General features: G+C 37.7%; 1 protein-coding gene across 1 annotated transcript in view; it reads left to right on the top strand.

The window, feature by feature from the left end:
• The window catches only part of GUCY1A2 (guanylate cyclase 1 soluble subunit alpha 2), a 338,126-nt gene that overhangs the window by 174,809 nt on the left and 137,292 nt on the right, over nucleotides 1-26,025 (top strand). The window contains exon 5 of the mRNA XM_045482650.1: nucleotides 21,108-21,593. Within this exon, the coding sequence (XP_045338606.1) occupies nucleotides 21,108-21,593 (486 nt within the window). The remainder of the gene's footprint in view (nucleotides 1-21,107; nucleotides 21,594-26,025) is intronic.

Below are 26,025 nucleotides of genomic sequence, written 5' to 3'. Positions count from 1 at the left end.
TACAGAAGGTTAGAGAGTGATTCTGAAGAGCACATTTAGAATTGCTAAAGCAGTGACTAAGATGATTGGATTTGGCAATAGGACAACAGATAATAAAGTAGAATTTTAATGGAAAGGTTTCTTTTGTTTGAATATATATTTATACATAGATATACATGAATGAATGTATATTACACATTCATGTGTATATATCCACCTATCATGTGTATAACATGAAGATACGTTAAATTATCAAGGAGACTTTTTTTAAGAAAAAGTAATAGCAGAAGGTATGCTTTAAAGAAGTATTTTTATACTTTCTTCCGTTTTAAAAAACGGAATGATGTTAAATTGTATTTACTTAATACATTCTCTTTGGTAGGTGCTATTAAAAACACTCAGGTACAAAACTTGGACCCCATCTTCAGGCTATGATATAGGTTAAAAGAAAAATGATAAAATACATCTAGAATATACATATGGAATGGAATGATTTATTCAGCCAGTATTTATCAAGCACCTGCTGAATACCAAACAATATCTTTGTGACTAAAGTTTACAAAAATAATGAGTTGAACATAATATGGTCCATATCCACACAGAATTTATAGTCTCATTGGGAAGATAAAGTTATAGTTCAAGGGTGATAAAAACAGAAACATAGGGTTCTTTGGGACTTTATAACAGATACACCTAATTTAAATTGGAGATCCAAAATAAGCCATCTTGAGGCATTCGAGATCTGAAATGGAGATAGGAAGTCAGCCAGGTAATGGAGGGTAGTTACCATGAAGAGCAGTTGAAGGGAGCGGTGGAGGTGAGGGTATGTATATGTGTGGGTGCTGGAGGGAAGGCCATGTGGGGCGCTCCAGCCAGAGCAGATCATATGTTCAGAAGGCTTAGAGAGAGAAGAGACCATGCCGTGTTTAACAAACTGACGAGAATCTCTTGCATGTGGTGCATAAAACTAAGGAAGCGTGGTACCATAAAGCCATGTGAAGTTATTAAGATATCATGATTAGTGAATCACTTGATCAAATGGGGGAAATTATGAATATAAAATATTGGACTTAGTGTTGCCACTTCAGGTAAAACTTGAACTTATTGTCTTTTGAAATTTCTCTGAAAAATAGGACAAAAAGGCATGTTTCTCAAAACTTTCCCTAAGTTTTTATTTTTTCCTTTAATGTAGGAAAATAGCTGAATTGTTCTGAACTTTCTGTCATATGCTGCTATACACCAACCTAATAACTCATTTTCAAAGGAAATTTATGACAGTGTTCCTTATTAACAATCTTATGAAGATAGAAGCATATTTAATTGGTTATTGCTAAAAGTAGCATTAAAAAAGTATCATAGAATGGTTGACAGTTAGCAAGTAAATTTCATGACTGTGTGTGTGTGTGCGTGTATGTATGTGTGTTTTTTGCCATTGTTGAAAATTCTTTTATTTATTTTTGAGAGAGAGAGAGAGAGAGAGAGAGAGAGAGAGAGAGAGAGGAAGGAGGAGGAGGGACTGAGAGAGGGAGACACAGAGTTGGAAGCAGGCTCCAGGCTCTGAGCTGTGAGCACAGAGCCCGACGTGGGGCTCGAACAAGGAACCGTGAGAACGTGACCTGAGCCAAAGCCAGACGCCCAACCGACTGAGCCACCCAGGCGCCCCCATTGTTGAAAATTCTTAATTCTCTTTATCAGTAATAGCACTTATCTTTGAGTTGCTTCATCCACCACCTTAGGCTGTTGATGCTTCTATGCAGTCATTTTGCCTTCTGGAGAAGGTAATTTATGACCAGTATGTATTTCTCTGAATGGTAGCCAAGTGAAAATGACATACAGAGTCTTTCTTGTGCTAGAACCATCTATGCAGACACGATTATTTCATGTGCACATTTATTATCAATATCTACCATACGAGAACTGTCAGAAGTGTTTGAGATCCTGCCAGTCATCTCTTCCTCTGCCTTATTTTTCCAAGTGTTTCCTTTTATCACTAGAGTAGTCCTGTAGGATTCTAACACAGGAAAATGAATAGTGCAATCAGCAACACTTTATTTCTTCCACTGCCAGTATTGTCATTCTTGATGCAGGTGAGAGGTAATATATTATTCTCAGACACATAAAACTGTACATGGATGGACATGATTGAAGGAATGATTTCTTCATTGGTCTCATCTTCTTCTCCTCCTTCTCCTCCTCTTCTCTTCTTCTTCTTCTTCTGCTTCTGCTTCTGCTTATGCTTCTGCTTTTCCTCCTGCCTCTGCTTCTGCTTCTTCTGTTTCTCCTTCTCTTTCTTCACTATTCAGTGATTTTAACATTATATGCAAAGCTATGACAAACTAGCAAAATCTAGTTTTAGAACATTCCCATTACCCCCCAAAGGTCCCTCATGTTTACCACAATCAATTCCCAGTCCCACCCCAGCCCTGGAAACCATGAATCTGTTTTTCAGCACTACAGATTTTTCTAATCTGGGTAGTTCATGTAAAGGATTTATACAGTATGTGGCCTTTTGTGCCCTGTCTCATTAGTCAGCTTCATGTTTTTGAGGTTCATCCATGTTGTGGTGAGTACTAGTGCTTTATTCCTTTGTATAGCTGAATAATATTCCATTGTATGTCTAGACCTTATTTGGTGTATCCATTCTCCAGGTGGTGGACATTTGTGTTGTTTCCACTTGTTGACTATGCTGCTGGGAACATTTGTGTACAGGTTTTTATGTAGACATGTGTGTTCAGTTCTCTTGGGTGTACGCCTAGGAGTAGAACTGCTGGGTCATAAGTAACTCTACTTAACCATTTGGAAAACTGCCCAGCTGTTTTCCATGGTGGCTATACCATTTCACATTCCCACTAGCAATGTATGATGGTTTCAGTTTCTCCACAGAAGGAATGATTTCTTAACCAGCTTCCAGCATCCTATTTTTCAAGCCTTATGGATTCAATGGCTCATTTTAAATTATTTTAACAAAGATGTTTTTCACATCACGAAGAGGACAGCAAAATTTTTGTATAAGAAGTTCTGATCTTGCCAAATGTTGGATTTCTGTAATACATAGTTTACAATAGATTAGACCATTTGTTCATGGTCTCTCTTTGCTTATCAAGATGGAATCTTGTTGGTCCGTTGGTTATTAGTTAAATATAAATGTGAAAATATAATTATAAATGTACATACACAATCTATGTAGTTTACAAGTGATTTATCTCTTTCATATTGCTCCTGAAAGCTTATTTGTTTCAGAGATGTTTTCCATTTTCATTTCATCTCATTAATTCCACAAATATTGAAGCCCTACTCTAGGTAAAGCCCCATGCTAGGCTCTGTTTTCAAAGTTTACTCTTAAACAGATCTTAATTTCAATGAGCTTTGAGTCAAGTAGGGAGATGTGAAGAGAAATTGTAAGAGCGAATGTGTTAAGTCCTGAAAGAGAGGCTTGAGCAAACCCATGATGCTTCTGAGGTAGGGGAGGTTATTTCTATCTGAGAAGGCAGTCTTGGAGGTCAGGAATAATTTCCTAATGGAAATGACATTTGGAAAGCCTCTCTCAGAAAGGATAGGACTGAGCCATGGGAGGATTGGAGAAAAGCACATTTTTATCTGTAAATAAAGTATTAGCGTAGAATATGTGCTTAGGGCAGAGTGGCTCGGTTTTGGCAGGAGCACAACGTAAGGCAGCAAAGTGTGGAGTCAGATTGGATCTTGAGAAGTCTTGGAATGGTGCCTAGATCACGTGGTTTGCAACAGGCAAATCACCAAAAACTTACTATTCAACAGAAATAACAGAGATACATTTCTTAGAATCTGATAATGCTCTGGGGATTATTTATTTATGTCCTATTTATTTTACAACAAAGAAAGAACTACAGTGTGGCAGTGGCTAATTTTACATGCACTGACTTTTCACTCTGTTTTTCTCTTTCATACTAACTTACTTTCTTACCTCTGTATGCTGTATAAAATTTTTTCAATTACATCATTATTTCTTAAGCTTGTGCAGTAAGAAAAAATCATCTGGGATGATCGTAAAAAAGTAGCATACTACAATTTCTATAAATATTTCAAGTCCTATTCCATAGACAGAATATTGTTTTAGATTTGCCTCCTTTTTGTTCACCATGTGTTTTTCCATTGTAGACCATTCTTCTGGGTTTGTTTTCCATTTTTTTTCTTTTTTCAATAATTACATTTTTGTATGTGTTTTAGTTTACTGTTCCTAAACAGTAGACTGTGAGATAACAATGAGATAAACAATGTTTATCTCTTTAGCATTTTTATTAATTTTTTTCCTTTCTTTTTTTTTTGTTTTTTTTAATATATGAAATTTATTGTCAAATTGGTTTCCATACAACACCCAGTGCTCATCCCAAAAGGTGCCCTCCTCAATACCCATCACCCACCCTCCCCTCCCTCCCACCCCCCATCAGCCCTCAGTTTGTTCTCATTTTTTAAGAGTCTCTTATGCTTTGGCTGTCTCTCCCATGCTAACCTCTTTTTTTTTCCTTCCCTTCCCCTATGGGTTCCTGTTAATTTTCTCAGGATCCACATAAGAGTGAAAACATATGGTATCTGTCTTTCTCTGTATGGCTTACTTCACTTGGCATCACAGTCTTCAGTTCCATCCACATTGCTACAAAGGGCCATATTTCATTCTTTCTCATTGCCACGTAGTACTCCATTGTGTATATAAACCACAATTTCTTTTTTTTTTCATTTTTAAAATTTTAACTTTTTTTTCAATATATGAAATTTATTGTCACATTGGTTCCCATACAACACCCAGTGCTCATCCAAAAAGGTGCCCTCCTCAATACCCATCACCCACCCACCTCTCCCTCCCACCCCCCATCAACCCTCAGTTTGTTCTCAGTTTTTAAGAGTCTCTTATGCTTTGGCTCTCTCCCACTCTAACCTCTTTTTTCTAACCTCCCCTGTGGGTTTCTGTTAAGTTTCTCAGGATTCACATAAGAGTGAAAACATATGGTATCTGTCTTTCTCTGTATGGCTTATTTCACTTAGCATAACACTCTCCATTTCCATCCACGTTGTTACAAAGGGCCATATTTCATTCTTTCTCATTGCCACGTAGTGCTCCATTGTGTATATAAACCACAATTTCTTTATCCATTCATCAGTTGATGGACATTTCGGCTCTTTCCATAATTTGGCTGTTGTTGAGAGTGCTGCTATAAACATTGGGGTACAAGTGACCCTATCTTTAGCATTTTTATTTATTTATTTTTTATTTATTTTTTTTAATTAAAAAAACCTTTTTTAACATTTATTTATTTTTGAGACAGAGAGAGACAGAGCATGAACAGAGGAGGGGCAGAGAGAGAGGGAGACACAGAATCGGAAGCATGCTCCAGGCTCTGAGCCATCAGCCCAGAGCCCGACACGGGGCTCGAACTCACAGACCATGAGATCGTGACCTGAGGTGAAGTCGGATGCTTAACCGACTGAGCCACCCAGGCGCCTCTCTTTAGCATTTTTAAAATGTAGCTTCTTCTGAGTGCACCATTGCAGGATGACAGTATTATTTCTCAGCCCATTTAAAATATTACTTTATTGACTCTGACTCCTGTTATGGCTGTCTACTGTCAGTCTTTCATTTGCAGGTGATCTTTTCTCTCTGTCTACTCTTAGGATCTTTGTCATGGCTAAATCTCGGGCAGGCTCATTACAAGTGTCTAGTATTGGATTTCCTTGTATTTATATTTCTCAGTGGATACTGTGCTTGGTGGTGTGGATTGATATTTTCCATTCGTTTGGGAAGATTCACAAGCTCCAGAGCTTCAAATATTAACCTTTCTTCATTTTCCCTGTTCTTTGCCTCAGGTACTCTGGTTAGAGTTAGGCTACATTTTTTCATTATTTTTTCTTACATATCACTTGATTTGTCTTCCATTTTTCCCACATTTTTATCTCTTTGTGTGACATTTCACAGTATTTTCAGATCTGTACTCTGATTGTAGTTCATCAATTTTTTTTGTTGGTGGTGGCATCTTAATACTTTTTAACCCAACTACTCTTTCATTTTGTTTAAATTTCAACCCTTACATTTTTAATTTATAAATTTCTATCCACCTCCCCCCTCCCCCCCCCCCCCCCCCCCCCCCACCTTTTGAACGTTCCTAAGTCAGTTTTGGTCACTTCTCACTGTTTGTGTGCTTGTGATGCTATCCTTTATTTCCGTAAGCATTCCATACCTGTTTTGTAGCTCTCAGTCTGAGACCTCAGTATCTGATGTCCTTGGTGGTCTAAATCTACTTTTTGTTTCTTCCAAGTCTCATTTCTAGTGGTTAGTTTCCCTGTATGTTTTGGGATTGTTGCCGTTGTCTTCTGTTTGACATTATTTTATTGTCAGGAAAATCTTGGAACCTAAATTCAGTGGGTGTTCCACATGAGAGAAGTTTCGTGTGTTTCCACGGGGACTCTGGGGGCATTGCAGACCTGGGACCACTTGAACCTCTTTGAGGGTCTCTGGTACAATCCAAACATATCAGGTTTAGCTCTGCATCCCTGCTGCTAATGGAAAGCTAAGTCTCCAGAACTTGGTGCTAATGTTGGCATTTACCTTCAAGCTACTGTATCTTTAAGTTTGCACATGTGGCTCACGGTTAAGATTTTAGTTAAAGATGATGGGTTTTGTTTTTGCATAGGCTCTTTGGAGCTTTTCTTCACCTATGTAAAGCTCAGCAATGCTATAAAAATTATGTCATGTACAGGATCTACTTTTTTTTTCTTCTCAAGATTCTCTTTGAGAGTCTCCAGATTGGCCTGCTGCTGGAAGCTGACTAATGATAGATTATTGTAGCACAGTAGCCATATGGGAATTACCAAAATAGTTTGATCAGTATAAGTAAGACAAGCAAGGATATTTTAGAACAAACAAACACTAATTTGGCATCTGATTTGTCCAGTGTAGTTATCTATACCAATTCTTGCTTGTGTGTGCTTTTTGGAGATAACCCAAAATATTGTATTAATAAAATATTTGAAATGTTCCTGTTGAATAAAAGAAGTAACTTAGCCACTAGGAGACTACTGGTATATACCTCTTCTTAAAATGTCTTTTGTCTGGGGCACCTGGGTGGCTTAGTCGCTTCTGCGTCCAACTCTTGATTTTGGCTCAGGTCCTGATCTTGGGGTTATGGGATCAAGCCCTGTGTTGAGTTCTTTGCTGAGCATGGAGCCTGCTTAAGATTCTCTGTCTGTCTGTCTCTCTCTCTCTCTACCTCTCTCCCTTGCTTGTGTGCTTTCTCTCTCTTTAAAATAAATAAATAAATAAATAAATAAATAAATAAATAAATAAATAAATAAACAAACAAATAAATAAATAAAATATCTATTTTCTTTAGTATAATATGCTTTACAATGTTCCAAGGAAGGGAAAAGAGGGAATTGATCCATTAAGCAATCAAAGACCTGTGAAGTAAGACCAAAGGTGTCATTTGTCCATTCTTGCATTAGTTAATAAAATCTTTATCCATTTATGCATGATTACTTTCATATAAATTTGTTTAATTAAAAAAAAATATTTGTACAGGGGCACCTGGGTGGCGCAGTCGGTTGAGCGTCCGACTTCAGCCAGGTCACGATCTCGCGGTCCATGAGTTCGAGCCCCGCGTCAGGCTCTGCGCTGATGGCTCAGAGCCTGGAGCCTGTTTCCGATTCTGTGTCTCCCTCTCTCTCTGCCCCTGCCCTGTTCATGCTCTGTCTCTCTCTGTCCCAAAAATAAATAAATGTTGAAAAAAAAATCCAAATTGACATACGTCGTTCTGTTTCCTTACCAAAAAATGTTTCACTTTAAAAAAAAAATAAAAAAAATAAAACAAAAAAAAATATTTGTACAGTGGTCACTATATCGCATGTACTGTTCCATATGGTAGAAAATCTAGCAAGGAACAATTAGAAATCTATATGCTTATAGATCTTGCATTATATTATAAAGACAGACATAAACAAGGAAGCGTAGTAAAATATTATGATAGGATGGTAAGTGCTAGGGAAACAATAAACATTACAAGAGGAATAAACTATGGTGGTGTTAAAGTAACAGATGGGTAGATGGATTTACTGGTTCTAAGCACTTTACTAATGAGCCTTAGAATCTGGTCTAAAATGTCACAGCTGGAATGCTCACATGGTCAGGTAAACAGATTGTTTAGGGAGTTGGCCTTATGGGTTGAGTTATGTCCTCCAAAAGAGATGTGTTAGAGACCTAGCCCCTAGTACCTTAGAATGTGACCATATTTGGAGATAGAGTCTTTACAACAGTAATTAAGTTAAAATGGGATCATTAGGGTGGCCCTAAACCAGTATGACTGATTTCCTTATAAAAAGGGGAAAGTTTGGATATAGAGATAGACATACACACAGGGAAGGAGAGCACTGTGAGAATATTAGGGTCATACTATTATAAGCCAAAGCATGATCAGAAGCTAGGAGAGAGGCATTTAGTGTAGAGAGGCTTGATCTTGGACTTTTATCTTCCAGAACTCTGAGACACTCAATTTCTATTGTTTAAGCCATTCATATTTGTGGTACTTTGTTGCAGTAGCCCTAAGAAACCAATGCAATCAATAATTCATTGTAATAAAGCTTACCATTGTGTAGGACAATAGGAGATGAGAAGGAAAAAGGCTCTAAAACTGCTGATGGCTTATTATGAAACAAGTGGTGGTTTTATTTAATGAATATATAGTGTCTGTTATATACCAGGGACTATTCTATGTATTTTGTAAATATTAGCCAGTATGTATCCCAATAGCAATCCTGCTATAGAGGTTCATCCATTATTGCTATTTAATTAATTAATTAATTTATTTATTTAATATTTATTTATTTTTGAGAGAGACAGAGCATGAGCAGGAGAGGAGCAGAAACAGAGGGAGACTGGGCGCCTGGGTGGCGCAGTCGGTTAGGCGTCCGACTTCAGCCAGGTCACGATCTCGCGGTCCGGGAGTTCGAGCCCCGCGTCAGGCTCTGGGCTGATGGCTCGGAGCCTGGAGCCTGTTTCCGATTCTGTGTCTCCCTCTCTCTCTGCCCCTCCCCCGTTCATGCTCTGTCTCTCTCTGTTCCAAAAATAAATAAACATTGGAAAAAAAAAAAAAAAAAAAAGAAACAGAGGGAGACACAGAATCTGAAGCAGGCTCCAGGCTCTGAGCTGTTAGTACAGATTCCAACACAGGGCTCAAACTCACCAGCCATGAGATCATGCCAGAGCTAAAGTTGGCTGCTTAACCAACTGAGCTACCCAGGTGCCCCCATTATTTCCATTTAAAAGATGTGGACTCACATTTTGGTCATGCATCTACTTCCCAAGAGAAGGAAAACATTTAAACCAACATGACAGGGCACAGAGATTCTTGGACCTTGTGTAGTAGATTTTCCTTAGGGTTTCCTACAATACATGTGAACACACAATTTTGGAAAGTCCTCTTTTTGGTGATAGTGGAAGATGGAGGGAAAGGGTATGCTTAAGATGAGGACGCCCATATTCTAGTCCCCCCTGTGTGTTCCTTAATCATTGACCTTGGGCCCATCATTTAGCTGTTTTCAGTCTCAATTCTTACACTTGTTCTTACACTAACTGGATAGCTGTCAAGTTAAATCAGAAGATAAATTTAAATTTAAAAAGAACAAAAAGAAATAAAGTCTCCAATCCACTGTTTCCCTTGGAGATTTTTATTTTTAGAGGAAACATCTCCTCAGTATCTCCCAAACACTATTCATTTATATGTTCTTTGTAAACATTTAGATCTAAGAAATGTTTTAAATTATTTATGGTATACTTGAAAAGCTTTGATACCATCTCACTGGAATGAAGGAAATACATGTAATCTTGTTGCAAAGAGATGATTGATAGCAAGTTATGATTCACGTTGGGTAAGCATAATACTAACCATACATTAGTCTTTTACACAAAGCTTTAGATTCATAATTATAGACTGAACTAGGTATTAGTATGAAGAGTCTCAAGACTCTTCTTGTAATTCACTGATGGCATAGAACCTTAGAGTGATATTAACTAGAATGATAGTGAATATATTCAGGTTAGATGGGAAAGACCCATGATTGAGTCTTTTTTCCAAGGTCTTAGCATGGAAGTGGTGTGATTCTAGACCACTTGTCAAGTGTGGCATGGAGATGGGGGAAAGTGACCTTTTACCAAGACCTGGTGTATTAGCCAAGGTAAATAATGCTAGCTGTGGTGACAAACAGTCTTCAAATCTTATTCCCTTGACACAGTGAAGATTGATTTCTTGCTCCCATGATCTGGGGTCAGGGGTCCTGGTTAGGTGTCTAAGCCACTGGGTTGCAAGAGAGACTTTCTTTCTTTCTTTTTTTTTTTTTTTAATATGAAATTTATTGTCAAGTTGGTTTCCATACAACACCCAGTGCTCATCCCAACAGGTGCCCTCCTCAATACCTGTCACCCAGCCTCCCCTCCCTCCCACCCCCGATCAACCCTCAGTTTATTCTGTTTTTAAGAGTCTCTTATGGTTTGGCTCCTCCCTCTCTAACTTTTTTTTTTCCTTCCCTTCCCCCATGGTCTTCTGTTAAGTTACTCAGGATCCACGTAAGAGTGAAAACATATGGTATCTGTCTTTCTCTGTATGACTTATTTCACTTAGCATAACACTCTTCAGTTCCATCCACGCTGCTACAAAAGGCCATATTTCATTCTTTGTCATTGACACATAGTATTCCATTGTGTGTATAAACCACAATTTCTTTATCCATTCATCAGTTGATGGACATTTAAGCTCTTTCTATAATGCAAGAGAGACTTTCGCACCCAGGCTCCTTCTTATTCCACCATCTTGGACATGTGTCCTCTGTGGTTCCAGAAGAGAGAGTAGAGAGAGGACTGGAGAATCACAAGGCCTAGGCACACGTTCTGGTGGTCATGACTCTGTTGTGTATCCTTGAAATGGCTAGACCCTCTGGTCAATTCCCTTTTGCTCTCTGTTGTGATCATTCTGGACCTTCCTGAGTGCCCTCAATGTTCTATACTCTCTTTTTTCTCTGGGATTTTGAACTTGCCATCACTCACCTTGGAACACTTCCCTTGCCATATGCCAAGAACTCCTGTGCTTTTCACTGTCAGAAACAGTCTCTAAGGCACGCTTCTTCCGGTAAGTGCCATGATCTCGACAAGGAATTCTTACACATTGTTCATGTTCCTGGGGATGTTTACAAAGACAAATACCAATTAGGTATGTCTGAGAAATTTTGCCAATGCAAAGTCAACCTTCATTGTGATATTTTAATTACGGTAGCATTTTGTATGATTTGTGAAACCTCCTTTTTAATTGATACGACATAACTCATTTAAGTAGAAATCTATTACAGGTATTTGTTTACTGCGTTTTTTTTACTATTACTAAAAATGCTTCAGTGAATAAAGACATGCATTTTTAAAGTTTATGTATTTATTTTTGGGAGAGAGGGAGAGAGAGAGAGAGAGAGAGAGAGAGCGAGAGCGAGCAAGCACAAGCACGAAGGGGGAAGGGGGGAGAATCCCAAGTAGGTTTTGCTTTGAGAGCACAAACTCATGAACCGTGATATGACCTGAGCCAAAAACAAGAGTTGGACGCTCAACCGACTGAGCCACCCAGGCACCCCAAAGGGATGTGTTATTTACTCCTATCGCATGCCTATTCAATACAGACAGCTTCATAAAATGTATTATCATCATAATTTCTTCAACAAAATTGCATTATCATTTCTTATTTGTAGTGTGTCTGTAGCACCAGCCAAATCATCATTATCATTGTCATGATGCTTAATAACAAGAGTAACAATAATATAATAATAATTACTGAGTGCATACGTACGTGGATACTAGGCTCGGCTTTTTATGTATATTACCTCATTTAAATTTAATCCTAATGCTATTGCATTAGAATCGTTACTATTCCAGTCTTACAGATGAGGTTGCTATCGCCCTGAGGGGTTGTGTGATCTGTCTGTGGTTAATCAGCCAGTTAAGTGGTGCAACTAGGCTCTAAACTCACATCATTTATAGTTTCAAAGCTGTCACTCCTTTGATCCATCCCTCCGCATTGTGTATGGAAAGAACATTGGTCAGGGCAGCCTAGCTTCTCTCTGTCCCTGTCAGGGATCCAGCTCAGCATTTCACTTGTTGTTTGCCTGTTTGTTTTCTTTGTTTTGATTTGGTTGTTGCATTTTCTGGTGTGTGTATAAGACAGTGTCCTTGGAAACCTCTCCTACCTCTTAAGAGATCACCATTGCCTCAGCAGTATGTTTGTTCTGCAGCAGGAGGGTCCCTCAGCCCTTCTTAACCTGTCCATTCTTTCCCCTTTCTTTCCTTTTTAGGATATATATATATATATATATATATATATATATATATACACACACACACACACATATATATATAAATGTATACATATATATAAATGTATACATATATATATAAATGTACACATATATGTATAAATGTATACATATATATAAATGTATACATATATATATATACATATATATATCTCCTCTGTTAGAATTAGAATATAATAGAATATAAGCTCCTGAAAGGCAGATCATAATGCTTCCTCAAACCTTTTATGTGATATTGTTAGAAGCAAAAACATCTCCGTGACCCCAATACTAATTCATTTCTTACCTACAAACAAGTGAAAAATGATATCTAGATGAAATGATGGATTGAATATTGGAGACATAAATTTTACATGAGCACCATGCTGTCTGATATCTTAGTGAGTAACCATATGTGGTTCTGTGCATTTTAGTTGAAATTAATGAAAATCAAGTAAAATTTAAAATTTAGTTCTTTGGTCGTGCTGTTTTCATCATTACAGAAAGATCTCCTGGGTAAGAATCCTCTGTATAAAAGTTTGAATCTTCTATATAAAAGCTAGATTCTGCAGCTGTCCATATTTGTTTATCCATGGTATATCCCCTAGATTGAGCAAATGCCCTCTGATCTCATTAGAAAATTCCTTATGCGTGCCAGTGCCCTTAATTCTGCTTGGATTTCCAATGGCTGGGATTCTCAGTATGTAGCATCAGGTTTTGCCAACCTGAGTCTAAGCACAAACCCTAGTTATTTCTTTTAAATGTTTAATGCAATCAAGTCAAAGTGCCAAATGCTGTTTTTATTACTAAAAATAAACAGCCACTGTTAATCTTCCATCTGACCCCTGACTCACAGAAATGAAATGAAGAGTTATGGGAGAACAAATATTTTAACAAAAATGCACACATGCCCACACACACAACACACACATAATAACATAGAATTGGACAATTGGAAGTTACGGTTTTTGTTTGTTTTGAGGCCTTGTCAGAATATTCTCATGATAAATTGGCTGGGTCAAAATGGCCAGTATTTTTTATAATCCAAATTCTTATTTTGTACTCTGTAACTATGAGGAAGCTTTTCCTTCATCCTTGTGTAACAATGAGTTAGTGCTTTGTGCAGGATTATTTTTTATAATATTTCCTTGAAGAGAGTGCAGAATTTCCTTTCCTTGCAGAATCTTTTAGTGGTGGTTCCAAAAATTTGCTATAGCTTTCTGAACTCTTTATATAGAAATGTAACCAAAATCTCCCATGGGACATGTGAGTGGCAGTGTGGGGACAGAGGTGTCCCAGAGATGCAGGCTAACTGTGGGTGGGAAGGCAAGGCAGACTTTTTAGTGCTATTCCTTAAATGTGTGTGATTTGCTGCTGGTGTGAATGTGATGAAAAATACAATCGTTTGCACTCTTTGGGGGAAAAAAAGAGCCATCTCTGGGTGCAAAGTATTAAACACCATGTATCACTTTAATATTCCCCACATTGTGTGAAATTTTCAATAAAAAAAATGAATAAAGAATCTCAAAGCAAAACATAAGCCTTTCACATTTGGAAAATTTTCACAACAGAATATGAAACGTTTGCTGATACACTTCTTTCAACTATGAAGCATAAAACTATTTCCTTTAAATATTATATGAATCCTGCTGTGACTTAAAAAGAGAAGTGGCATCTAATCGTGGAACATTAAATGACTTCATTATGTGGTTTACCAGCTTATCTACCAAAACAAAACCTGAATCCATTTTTAGAATGAAGTTTTGAGGTTTGAAGAATAACAATGAAGTAAATACAAATACACGAAGCGGGAGGGAAGCAAGCATTTCTATGCTAAGCATTTCTCTTCTAAGATGAAATGTCTGGGGGTTATGTGTTTTTTTGGGGGGTGGGGGTTGCTGATTTCATCAATAAACAGCATGAATTTTTTTGTGTCTCATTTCAACAAAGGCAACATTTCAGTGTACAGAATAAGTACCATAATTAGCCTTAGATGTTAATATTCCCCCAGATACATCCACTTTACTATTGAATTTATTGTTCAGTTCTTTAAAAATGCAAAGATGTTCTGCTTAAATTCCTACATACTTAAAGTGCATAGCATAGCAATGATAGGTCATATATACTAAGTAAATACTTATAAAACAGATGAATAAATAAGAATGCTTTTAATTTTTGTAAAGTATGTTAGTGTATATCACTTAAGAATTTTCGTATTGCCTCTTTAAATAAGAATATTTAATGAAGGGTTCTTGCCAGAGAAAATCAAAACAAAATTTACAGTTTTTAAAAATTGTAGCTGTTACAAATACAGAGAGTAGGTTAGAATTACAAAAAACCAATAGCCCTCTGGGAGATAACAGTTTTTATTTCAAAACACTTTATTTCTTTGGATAATTATAGTCTAAGAATCAAAACGCAAACAGGTGAATGATAAGAAATAAGCAAACAGGAAAGCAAGAGCTCTATTTTATTAAATGAGAATTTTTTTCACTTAGTGGAGTTCCTTACAGATTAATCCAAAATTTGGCTTATGTGAGTAGAGTCATCTTTATTTTACTAGATAGTATTCCTCTTTAGGTTTTATCATTCATCCATTGAAATGCATCTGGACTCTTTTCAGTTTTGGCTGTTATGAATATGTTTTATGGTGATTGATGTCTAGTTTTATACCATTTAGAACATATTGTATATAATTCCAAGTCAAAACATTTGTTGTGTTGGTTTTTCTTTTTGCAGCCCAGGATATGGTCTGACTTAGTGTATGTTCCATGAGATCTTGAAAAAATTATGTACATGCTGCTGTTGGGTGGGTCGTCCCATATGTGTCAGTAAGGTCTTATTTGCTAACTTTGCTCTTTCGATCTGTACGGCTGTTGTAACAAATTACTACAAATTTGGTGATGTAAAACAACAGAAACTTATTCTTACACAGTCCTGAAGGTCAGAATTTAAAATCAAAGTGATGAGGGAGTATAAGGCAGGCTGAGGGCAAAGTACAGGCTAATAGCATCCCGCACTCACAGGTGGGATTTGGGTGCTATTCCTCGGACACTCCTGGCTGCCCAAGAACAAAGGAAAGGAAAGAAAACAAATGATTTACTGATAGAGATCACAGTCATGCAGGATAGGAGTCTCCTTCAGTTTACAGATAACTTAGTAAACTGCAAGAAAAAGACAATCTTATCCATACTCCAATCTGCAGAAACCTATAGACTCCATTTCCTGGAGCCCTAATATCACCCTCATCAAGATGTAAGGGGGTTTAAGTGTTTGCCATGGTGATGTGGGAACTTAAGACAAATGAAAAATTAAATTCCCTTACTGCCTACAGCCCATTGACAAGTCCTTGAAACAGGCAGAGTGACCTCCCTCTAGGAGCTTAGCTGCCTCAATGATGACACTGCTGGGGCAAAAGGGAATCTTGGCTTAACATTATCCCACCCCACCCCCCACCCCCCGCCTCCCCGGATCCTGTGAGTCTCCTTACTTAAAAATTCCTTTGCAAACCTCCTTTATCTTTAACCCCCAAGTATATGTTGGCAATCATACTTCAACATATGGCTGCTGATATACATCTGAAGGGTCTCATGACTGAGGTTTTACTAAACGGTAATAAATGGAGTTTTCCTAATAGCAGCTAGCCCATCAAGGTCCTGGAAACCTTGCTTCCAAAATTCCTTAGAGACTTAAACTGTCCCTAATCCCCTTTGAACCTGAAGGTATATAGTCAGTCACTCTTCGCAACCCCAGTGCAGCTCTTTCTGCCCACAGGTCCTGTCCCCATGCGTTAATAAAATCACCTTTTTGCACCAAAGATGTTTTCAAGAATTCTTTCTTGACTGTCAGCTCTGAACCCCACCATCAGCCCAGAACTGCACCAGAAGTGTGGATAGGGCCATGGACTCTGCAGAGGGTTTGGAGGAGAATCTGTTCTTTGACTCTTCTGGCTTCTGGTGGCTATTGGCACACCTTGGTGTTTCTTGGCTTAGAGTTACATTACTCCAATGCGTCTCTTCCTCCACATCGTTATGTGCGTGCCCGCACGTGTGTTCACACATAATCTCCCTCTGCTTCTCCCTTATAAGCACACTTGGGATGAGAGCAGATGGTGTTATAGTTTTTGTTTCAATCATTATATCTAATTTAGACAACTCAGGAGAAAGATACTCTGTGGTAAGAACCCATATTCCTCGTTTTTCGGTTGTTTTTTTTCCCCCCTTCCTGATACTCTAAGATTCTTTCTCTTACTATCTTTGTTTGAAAATTTTTCTTTGCCCAGTCTTTAAGGGTAGGTCTGTTAGGACACAGACTTTTAGTGTCTCTTTAGCTGCAGATGTCTTTACTTTCCCTTCATTCTTCAAGAATAGTTTCCCCAGATAGAGAATTCAGTGGACAAGTCTCTTCTTTTGATATTTAAACAACTGTGCTACTTTCCCCTGGCCTCCATAGTTTCAGATGAGAAACAAACTTCCATGCAAATTAGCGTTGCCTGTAAATAATGCATCCTTTCGTTAGGGATACTTTCAAGATCTTTTCTTTGAACTTAGTTTTTAGAAGTTTAATTAAGGTGTGTCTTACAGTGGGTTTCTTTGTGTTTATTCTATTTGAGGCTCACATAGTTTGTCGAACCTGTGGATTTATATTGTTAGTCCAATTGGAGACATTTTCAGCCATTATTTTTCCAGATGCTTTTTCATTCCTGTTCTTTCTCCTTTCCTCCTGGAACTGCCATGATAAAAAGGTTGGATATTGTCGTCGTCATTGTTGTCATTGTTGTTGTTGTTCTGCAGGTCCTTATAGCTCTGTTCATTTTATTTTATTTTTTAGTCTATTTTCTCTCTGTTCAGGTTGAGTAAATTCTCTTGAACTATTCTCAAATTCACCGATTCCATCCTGTGTCATCTTTTTGAGCCCACCCAGCAAATTTTCTATTTTTTGGTGCATTTTTCAGCTCTATAATCAACTTTGGTTATTTTTATATCTTCTGTTGCCTTACTAAGATTTTCTAATTTTTTATTCCTTTCAAAAGAATTTATAATTTCTTGTTGAAACATTTTACGATGGGTTCTTTAAGACTCTTGACAGATAATTCCCATATCTGATTCATTTCAGTGTTGGCATCAACTCATGGCCTTTTCTCATTCAAGATGTGATTTTCCTGGTTCTTATTATGATGCTTGGCGTCCTATTATATCCTGGATAGTTTGGCTATTATGTTAGAAGACACCAGATCCTATTTAATTTTTTAAAAATGTTAACAAGCAGTTGCTGTGTTTAGGTTTGGCACACAGGTCCTGGCCTACTTTTGTAGATAGTAGTTGCAATGACAGTGTGATTTTCAGAGCTCACATGGTCCTATTTTCATCTGTTGAGTTTATTTTATGCTTCCAGGGTTCCCACTAGGTCTTGTTAATGCTGCTTAAGGGAGAAGAACCAGCTCCCAGAGGAGAGATGTCCTGGTGTCTTCATGCAAAAGAGGTTTTTTTCATTCATGTGGGATATGAATACTTCCTGACTGGGCCCTTGTGGCAAGATCCTTCTTGCTTCTTGCTGGTGGCTCCAGCTGGGCAGTGCCTCAGGAGGGGGCTTGAGAGAGGGAGAATCTCAACTCTTGTGAAGATACAGGAGTTTTTCAGGCTGGCCATTTGTTTCCTACTTTTGTTTTTTCCTTCTGGATCTAATCCTTCGAAGTGAATATTACGCTGTGAGAACAAAGACCTCTGTGGACACCAAGGACATATCATTTTGTCTGTGCATCCATAAGTTATATCCTAAAGATGAAATCACATATAGAAGTAATTTTTTACTACCCTGCAATCAGTGGATAGGCATACAAGTAACTATTTCATCTATATCAAGAGCAACAACTTCTATCTTTTCTCATGCCTATTGTGAATATCTCAATAAGGTTACTTTGCCATCACATTGGTTTACATGTAGAATTATTATTGTCCCTTCTGGCCTTGCCCAACATCCTTACCCATCATGCTTCTTCAGTGACTTAGAGCATGTCCTCTGGGTTTAAAATGCTGACTTTGCTGTTTATTAGCCTGTGCGTTGTTAGAAGGCCTCCAACCTTTCTAAATCTGTAAAGAAAAAAAAAAAAAAAAAGGAGAACAGTAATAGGGTACAGTAAAATTTAACAACATGTAGATTAAGTACTCAGCACGGTACCTAGCTGATGGCAAGCACTCAGCAGATGTGTTGAGTTAGCTACAGGCTCATCCTCATCAACATAATTATCATTTCATCTCTATCTTAGAGATAAAGGAACCAAAGCTTTGAAAGTATAAATAACTTAAGTTGGCCCATTTAAATGTTGAGAGAACTGGAATTCAAATCCAGGTCTGTTTCCAAATCCTTCTTTCTTCACCATGCTGTAAGCCTGCTACCAATGATTGTCTTCCTAGACTTGAGTCTCATGGGAGCATTGGTTAGTCCACATTCAGGATATGCGGAAATACAGAAATGTGTAGTATACAGTTACATGAGCTACTCAGTTTTCAATCACTTCTTGGTTAGACTGGTAAATATTAGTACAGAGATATCTGTGCATTAAAATAAAAATGACCCAGGTAGTTTAACAGAACCTGACCACCAAGATTTCTAAAAGGATGACTTTAACCTTTTGCCCCATCCAATACTCCTTTTTATTATGCTTACCAATTTCTGAAATCTGACAGATGTAAAAGTTTATTTTTCTTGTACCTCATGCTCTTTCGTTTAAACTTCAGTGTAATCTGAGGGGGCACCTGGGTGGTTCAGTTGGTGGAGCGTCCGAATTTGGCTCAGGTCATGATCTTGTGGTTCGTGAGTTCGAGCACCACATTGGGCTCTGTGCTTTCAACTCGGAGCCTGGAGCTGCTTCAAATTCTGTGTTTCCCTCTCTCCCTGCCCCTCCCCTGCTTGTGCTCTGTCTGTCTCTGTCTCAAAAATAAATAAACATTAAAAAATTAAAAAATAAAATTTAGTATAAGCAGATATAAAACAACCTGGAAATACTTCTCAGAACAATTATTTTCTCTGTACTCAAACCACAGTCTGCTGTCTTTTGAGAGCCCATGTTGCATGAGGGAGCTAGAAGTGTCTTCTTCATGCTGTTCTCCAGTCCCCTCCACCATACTGTGATAACTTGGAGAAGGGGGATCTTCCTTTACCCTTTTATGCTTATCACCCAGTTCGAGTAAGTAGAAAACAACATATATATCAGTGAGTAAATGAGAGGATTATGCTTAAAAGGATGAAATACTGGGCACTAGCAGAAATTTTACACAGGATAAAGCCAACATTTGATTTCGTGAAAAGTACAGCATCAAGCGTGGACTCAATTGTATCTCCTTCCCCATACTAGATCTTGATGAATGGCACAGGGGGAGCAAAGTAAGACATAGCTGCAGGCCTACCACATATTTGTTCTCTGCCTCTAGTTTCATCCACCAGCCTAACTACTTCATGCTATGAAGAGTAATGGAAGATACATTTATTGAGCACATTCCATGGGGCCATGGAAGGTGACACAGGTTACACGGATGGGCGGTCTCTGCTGGCCAACTCGTATGCTGTTCTTTCTAGGTCATTACAGCCCCTTTCCTCTCCACGTGTGATCAGATACCTTATTCTGACCCAAATAACTATATTCATATTGCCACCTCCTATGTCTACTTCGTTTCCTGCCTCTGCTCCTTTCCTTGCAGTGTTCTGTGGGGCGCTGAGCAGAGATAGCATAAACCTGTGTTCACTGATGGGAAACATCAAACGTCCATTCCCCAACTTCTCCAGTTCAAGAGCACAGAAAGGAGGGATGGATTTAAAGTACTATTTCTTCAGATTCTTTATCTTATTAGATGCATTCCATTAGTGCTATTCTGATTTGCGGGGTTTATTTTTAGCCTATGTTGAACATGCTAGTTGAGTGATAGTTACTTCCTAGTAATAGTGACTTAATCATATCTAGTATAAATTTCTGTTTTTTAAAAAATGTTTATTTAGTTATTTTGAGAGAGACAGTGTGCTCACCTGAGCAGGGAAGGGCAGAGAGAGAGAGAGAGAGAGAGAGAAAGAAAGAATGAGAGAGAATCCCAAGCAGGCTCCATGCTGTCAGGACAGAGCCTCCATGCTGGGCTTGATTTCAGGACTGTGAGATCATGACCTGAGCTGAAATGAAGAGTCATAGGCTTAACCGGCTGAGCCATCCAGGTTCCCCTAAATTTTTATTTTTAAGATCAAGTGGATTATTCCCTAATCCAGTCAGCGCAAGAACTACTACATATTCAAAGGTCTACAAACTGTTTGAAAAATGACTTACGTAAGGCTAAACAATAATTTTGATTTATTTTAATCTTCTGGACTTTTTCCTGAGTCTTATTTTAATGACAATTGAATGTAGTTATTTTGACAGATAGATTTATCCTAATTTTATTATTAAGCAGGTTGAAAGGTTTTGAACTGACTCCTGAGCCCGTTTCATGATGTGCCTGAGTGTAATTTCATCTTGAATAAAAAATGTTTTCCTGCTTCATTTCTCATTAATCTCACTCTTCATCTCACCATTGTCTTTGGAGAGTGGCAGAGTGGGAGATAATAACAAAGATTTCTGTTTAGAACCATGAATTTTTATACTGGCTGCAAACCATATTTAAATATGCTTATACGAATGCAGAAATTCAGCATAGCTCCTAGCACATTTCATGTTCCTCCTCTTCATCAGCGTCATGAATAAACTTTTTTGTGAACCTACTTGTATGAAGAGCGCTGATGAAAATTTCCTGTTAATTTTGCAGGTGATGGAAGTCAAGGGACAGATGATCCATGTTCCAGAGTCAAACTCCATCTTATTCTTGGGCTCTCCATGTGTGGACAAGTTGGATGAACTCATGGGCCGAGGGCTGCATCTCTCAGACATCCCTATCCATGATGCCACCCGAGATGTCATTCTGGTTGGCGAGCAGGCCAAGGCCCAAGATGGCTTGAAGAAGAGGATGGATAAACTAAAGGCGACCTTGGAAAGAACTCACCAGGCCCTGGAAGAAGAGAAAAAGAAAACAGTGGATCTTCTGTATTCGATTTTCCCTGGTGATGTAGCTCAGCAGCTGTGGCAAGGACAGCAGGTGCAGGCCAGAAAGTTTGATGATGTCACCATGCTCTTTTCAGACATTGTTGGCTTCACAGCCATCTGTGCCCAGTGTACCCCCATGCAGGTGATCAGCATGCTGAATGAACTGTATACCAGATTTGACCACCAGTGTGGATTTTTGGATATTTACAAGGTATTTGGGTTTAATTGCTTGTACACAAGTACTTTTTAATAGTAAATTAAATTGCATGGGTATAATTTTCTTTTGGTACTTAAACTTGATAGTACATGATGGAAATCTCTTTAATTTAGAAATTTTATACCAAGTAACAGGTATTTCTGTTTAATGAGTGAACTTCCATTGTGAGTCAATTCGTAGTATTGACATACTATAAGTAACCAAATCATGATATTGCTCAGTAAGGAAAACTTCTACAGATCTAGTTCTCTACATTCATTGTTATTACAGAATTTAAGTGCTGAATTCTAGGCAACTTTGCACAACATCATAATTAGTCTTTCTTAGAGAACAGGATTCCAATATAAACTAAGTATTGTATTTTGACAGTTAGTAAGAAATAAGTTACGTTAAAATATGCATTGCATTATCAGTTATATGATGATTAATCGGTATTTGGCAGTGCATTGTCAAATAACCCTCTAATTCTAAAGGGATACTTAGGAATGTTCTAGCTATTACCAAATGACCAGTGGTTTTTAGTGGAAGCATCTTAATCTTCCAAGCTAAATAAAGGAAGAGCTTTGAAAATGGGTCACCATTTTTTGGTCTGATTTGGTGAACTCCTTACTATTTTCTTACTAAAAACTGCTATCTTGAACAATTCAGAATCATATCTACCTAATGAATAATTCTGTAACTTTACATAGAATTTCACGTGGATTACACAATGTCAGGGTATATGGCTTTTTTATATAAAGGACAGAAAGCACTTTTAGTATAATTAACAGTAGTGAACTGTAGGCTTTTATTTTCTTCCTTACTAAACCATCTAGACTGCTACTTTTTTTTTTCATAGCATGATCTGCACATAAGAAACTTGGAAAGAAACATTGTAGTTTGATATTATTATCCCAGAGGGTGTTTTCATTAAGGTGTCTCTCCTTTGGAGAAAGGTGTTCTTTAGTGCCATTATGTATAATGTGTAGCTGCTGCTAAATATTTTAGTCTCTTTGGCAAGGTGAATTTTCAGTGTTTGGTACAAGGCAGGATTTGCCTTGTACAGAAGTTCTTATAAATTATCTTCAACTTCCTTATAATTTATTGTTACATAATGTATGGTAGACATAGCCAAATGTCTGATCTTAAACCAGAGAGACACTACAATGAGTTGTCACTGTTACACTCAGTGATTTCCAAAAGGTAGAACAGATTGGCCTGAATTTGCCAGCACATGCCTTTCTCCAGGCTGCGGGCTCTACTGCACTAATCTTAGCAACCACCAATCTCCTTCCTCTATGAACCCCTGATTTGCTGTGTTAGCTTTCCCCAACCAAAGTAGTCATGTTATTTTGGCTCTAAGCTTTTACAACTAAACGAGATACAGATAAATGATAAACAGATAAACAGATTCTCCTTTGAAAAACCAATCCTTGATTTAAATATAAGTGTCAAGGTTTTGAGAAAAGAAGGTATGTGATATCTTCTGAGGGTACCACAACAATTTGAAGGTTTAAAAATACAGATTTCACAACATCGTGTTCCCTTTACCTTGAAATAAGCTAGGATACCCCACAGAAAAAAATATGGGAATATTCTGTGTGAGCCTCAAATTTTTCCATATATATATATATAAACCATATATATAACCATATATATAACCATATATATATATATAACTGCCCATGGTTTTATATATATATATATATATATATATATATATATATATATATATAGGCAGTTCCATACAGTGATAAAAAATTATCAGCAAGTTTTAACTTATAAAATGGATCTACTATTTCCCTGATGCTCAAGACTGGGCTTTCCATCTTTGTGTGTGTGTGTGTGTGTGTGTGTGTGTGTGTGTGTGTGTGTATCTATATATATCTATATCTGTCAGAGAGATAGAGAAAGAGAGAGAAAGAGAAACAAACATTCCTGGTTCACAAATTCTCTTAAACTGAACTTGTTTGGAAATTTTAGCAATAAATTATAAAGTGATATTATTTCAAGGCCTGGTGTTTTTAACATGTCTTTGATGCCAGTATGTGTATGTATCTTAAATAGGTATCTAGAGCAGCTTTGATGTCTCCTCAGGTTTATATGGGTTGAATTTAGGGTTCAGACAAGGAAAACATTATGTGCTGAAGCCAGAGTGATGATGTTATGGCCACACAGAGGGAAAGACTAAATAAAGAAAGAATATTAGCCTTGTATAAGATAAAACAACATACATTGTGAGAAACACATTAGGAGGAAGATGAAGTAGAAATCCTCTTATATGCCTAATCTGAGATTTCTAATCATCATAAGCAGATCAGCTTATTTTCTAGAAAATTTACACAGTGCTCTTTTGTACCATGAGCTATCTGCTCATTTTTTAATTACTATTGAAAAAAAATTCCAAAGGTGGTATAGTTCTTAAAGGACCAGATACCTGCTGATTTCATAAAATTAAGAAGACTTTCTGCTAGACTTAAAGTACATGTAGAATTTTTCTGGAATAATCATACCATGAGGAAAAATACGGTGGAATCGACTTTTTAAAAATTTTTTTAATGTTTATTTATCTTTGAGACAGAGACAGGCAGAACATGAATGGGGGAGGGTCAGAGAGAGAGGGAGACATAGAATCCGAAGCAGGCTCCAGGCTCTGAGCTGTCAGCACAGAGCCCAACGCGGGGCTTGAACTCACGAACCGTGAGATCATGACCTGAGCCAAAGTTGGAGGCTCAATTGACTGAGCCACCCAGGTGCCCCGTGGAACCCACTTTTATATTGGAAATGTGAAAGGAGACCAGGTAAATCTGAATACCAGGAAAGACCTAGAGAGAGTGCCCCACAGGGGGGCATTCAAAGCCTGCTATTGCCTAGTGAGACTCTCCTTTCCAAATTGATGGTTGTCCTTTTCTTGATCATGTTATTATTCCATGCTTTCCTATCGTTAGGGAAGATGGTGCAGTGATGGGCTCTAATTCCAGGGTTAGGATTCAGCTAAATTAGGCCATAATGAGGAGTAAACCTTCTGTAAAGAAGGAGGTATAGGAGGAAGCTAGAGATTTTAATGGGCATATTACTGGCATTGAGAAAATTAAAGCCTTTACAGTACTTGGCTGCCAAGATGTCCCAAGTATATGGATACTAAGTAAAAGTTAGGTAAATTGAAGGAAGCATGGGTTATAGATTAGAAAAGCAAATATTTAGTAAAAAGTTGGCATAAATAATGCACAATATAACATTTTGCTCCTTGGGCTTTATATGGTGTAGGGGAAGAACAAAGAGCCAGTATCTCTAACTTTTTAAATCATTGACATATAGATGATGAGGGTGGTGGTGATGATGATGGCGATACATGACATTGAATAATGAGGGTTTTGCCTCATTTTATGTTTTTATCTCTGGCAAACCCATCACTTAGAAATAAGGGATAAGCAAGGAGGGTAAGTGAGCCCTTAGTTCTCCACTTTCCACTTAGGCAACAGTGCAGTGTCCCAGTGCTTTCTTAATGCTCTTCATAGAGTTCTCATCTTTACACCTGCAGCCACTTTTTAAACTTCACTTTTCTCCATTTCTGTAACCTGTAAGGTTCAGATACTAAGTGTGTCTACCTCAGAGTTGTTTTTCAATGAGCTGATCCCTGCAAAATGCTTAGAACAGCAACTGCTCCATAGTAGTAAATGTACATGGTAGCCACCATTGTTAGTTTTCAGACAGGTGTATCTGGACATACGGGAATATGCCTCATGTGACTGCTTTGTATGTTTTGGATTTACATACCAATAGCGCATCCAGTGTGTATGAGAAAAGAATAAAATATCTAACTGCATCTCCCATGACTAACATGTGGAGTTGTTTCGTGATCTCCATTTTCAGGTGAGGAAATGGAGTTTTAGAAAGGTTAAAGAATCCAGACAGTGTGACTCAGAATATGAACCACAGCTTGTCTGGTTCTAAAGCCTACAATATTGTCACGAGTCTGGGCTGTGATCTATTCAAAGGTAAAATAATAATAATAATAAAAAAGTGGAACTGTTGTTAAAACGATGTTGCATGATCATCATGTCAGGTGATGAAGAAAAAGCATATGACCACTTTGCCCAAATCTGCCCGATTCCCTTCCAGAAGCAAATAGTTCAGAGCTTTGAGAAGCTGCATTTAAAAGTTGGGGACTCTTGCCTCTGCCATTCTCCTTTTTTGGTCAGAAACCAGTAGCATCTTCTCTCTTAATTTTATGGATAAATAACATGCCGGAAATGGTACAGTGGGATCAATGATCCCTAGTGTAGGCAAAAGGCAATATAATCTTAGAATAATAAAATTGAATAGAAGCTGATTTTTAAAATCATTTTGACCAGGCATCCCTTAAAGAATACCAGTAATAAAATCCTTTCCTCTTTTGTGGTGGGGGTAGAAGGAGCATTTCTATTGCAAACTGAAAACTTGATTT

Source organism: Leopardus geoffroyi, chromosome D1, assembly GCF_018350155.1.
Source record: "Leopardus geoffroyi isolate Oge1 chromosome D1, O.geoffroyi_Oge1_pat1.0, whole genome shotgun sequence".
Taxonomy (NCBI): domain Eukaryota; kingdom Metazoa; phylum Chordata; class Mammalia; order Carnivora; family Felidae; genus Leopardus; species Leopardus geoffroyi.
The sequence above is the reverse complement of the archived record's forward strand: the minus strand, read 5'-3'. Positions and strand labels throughout refer to the sequence as shown.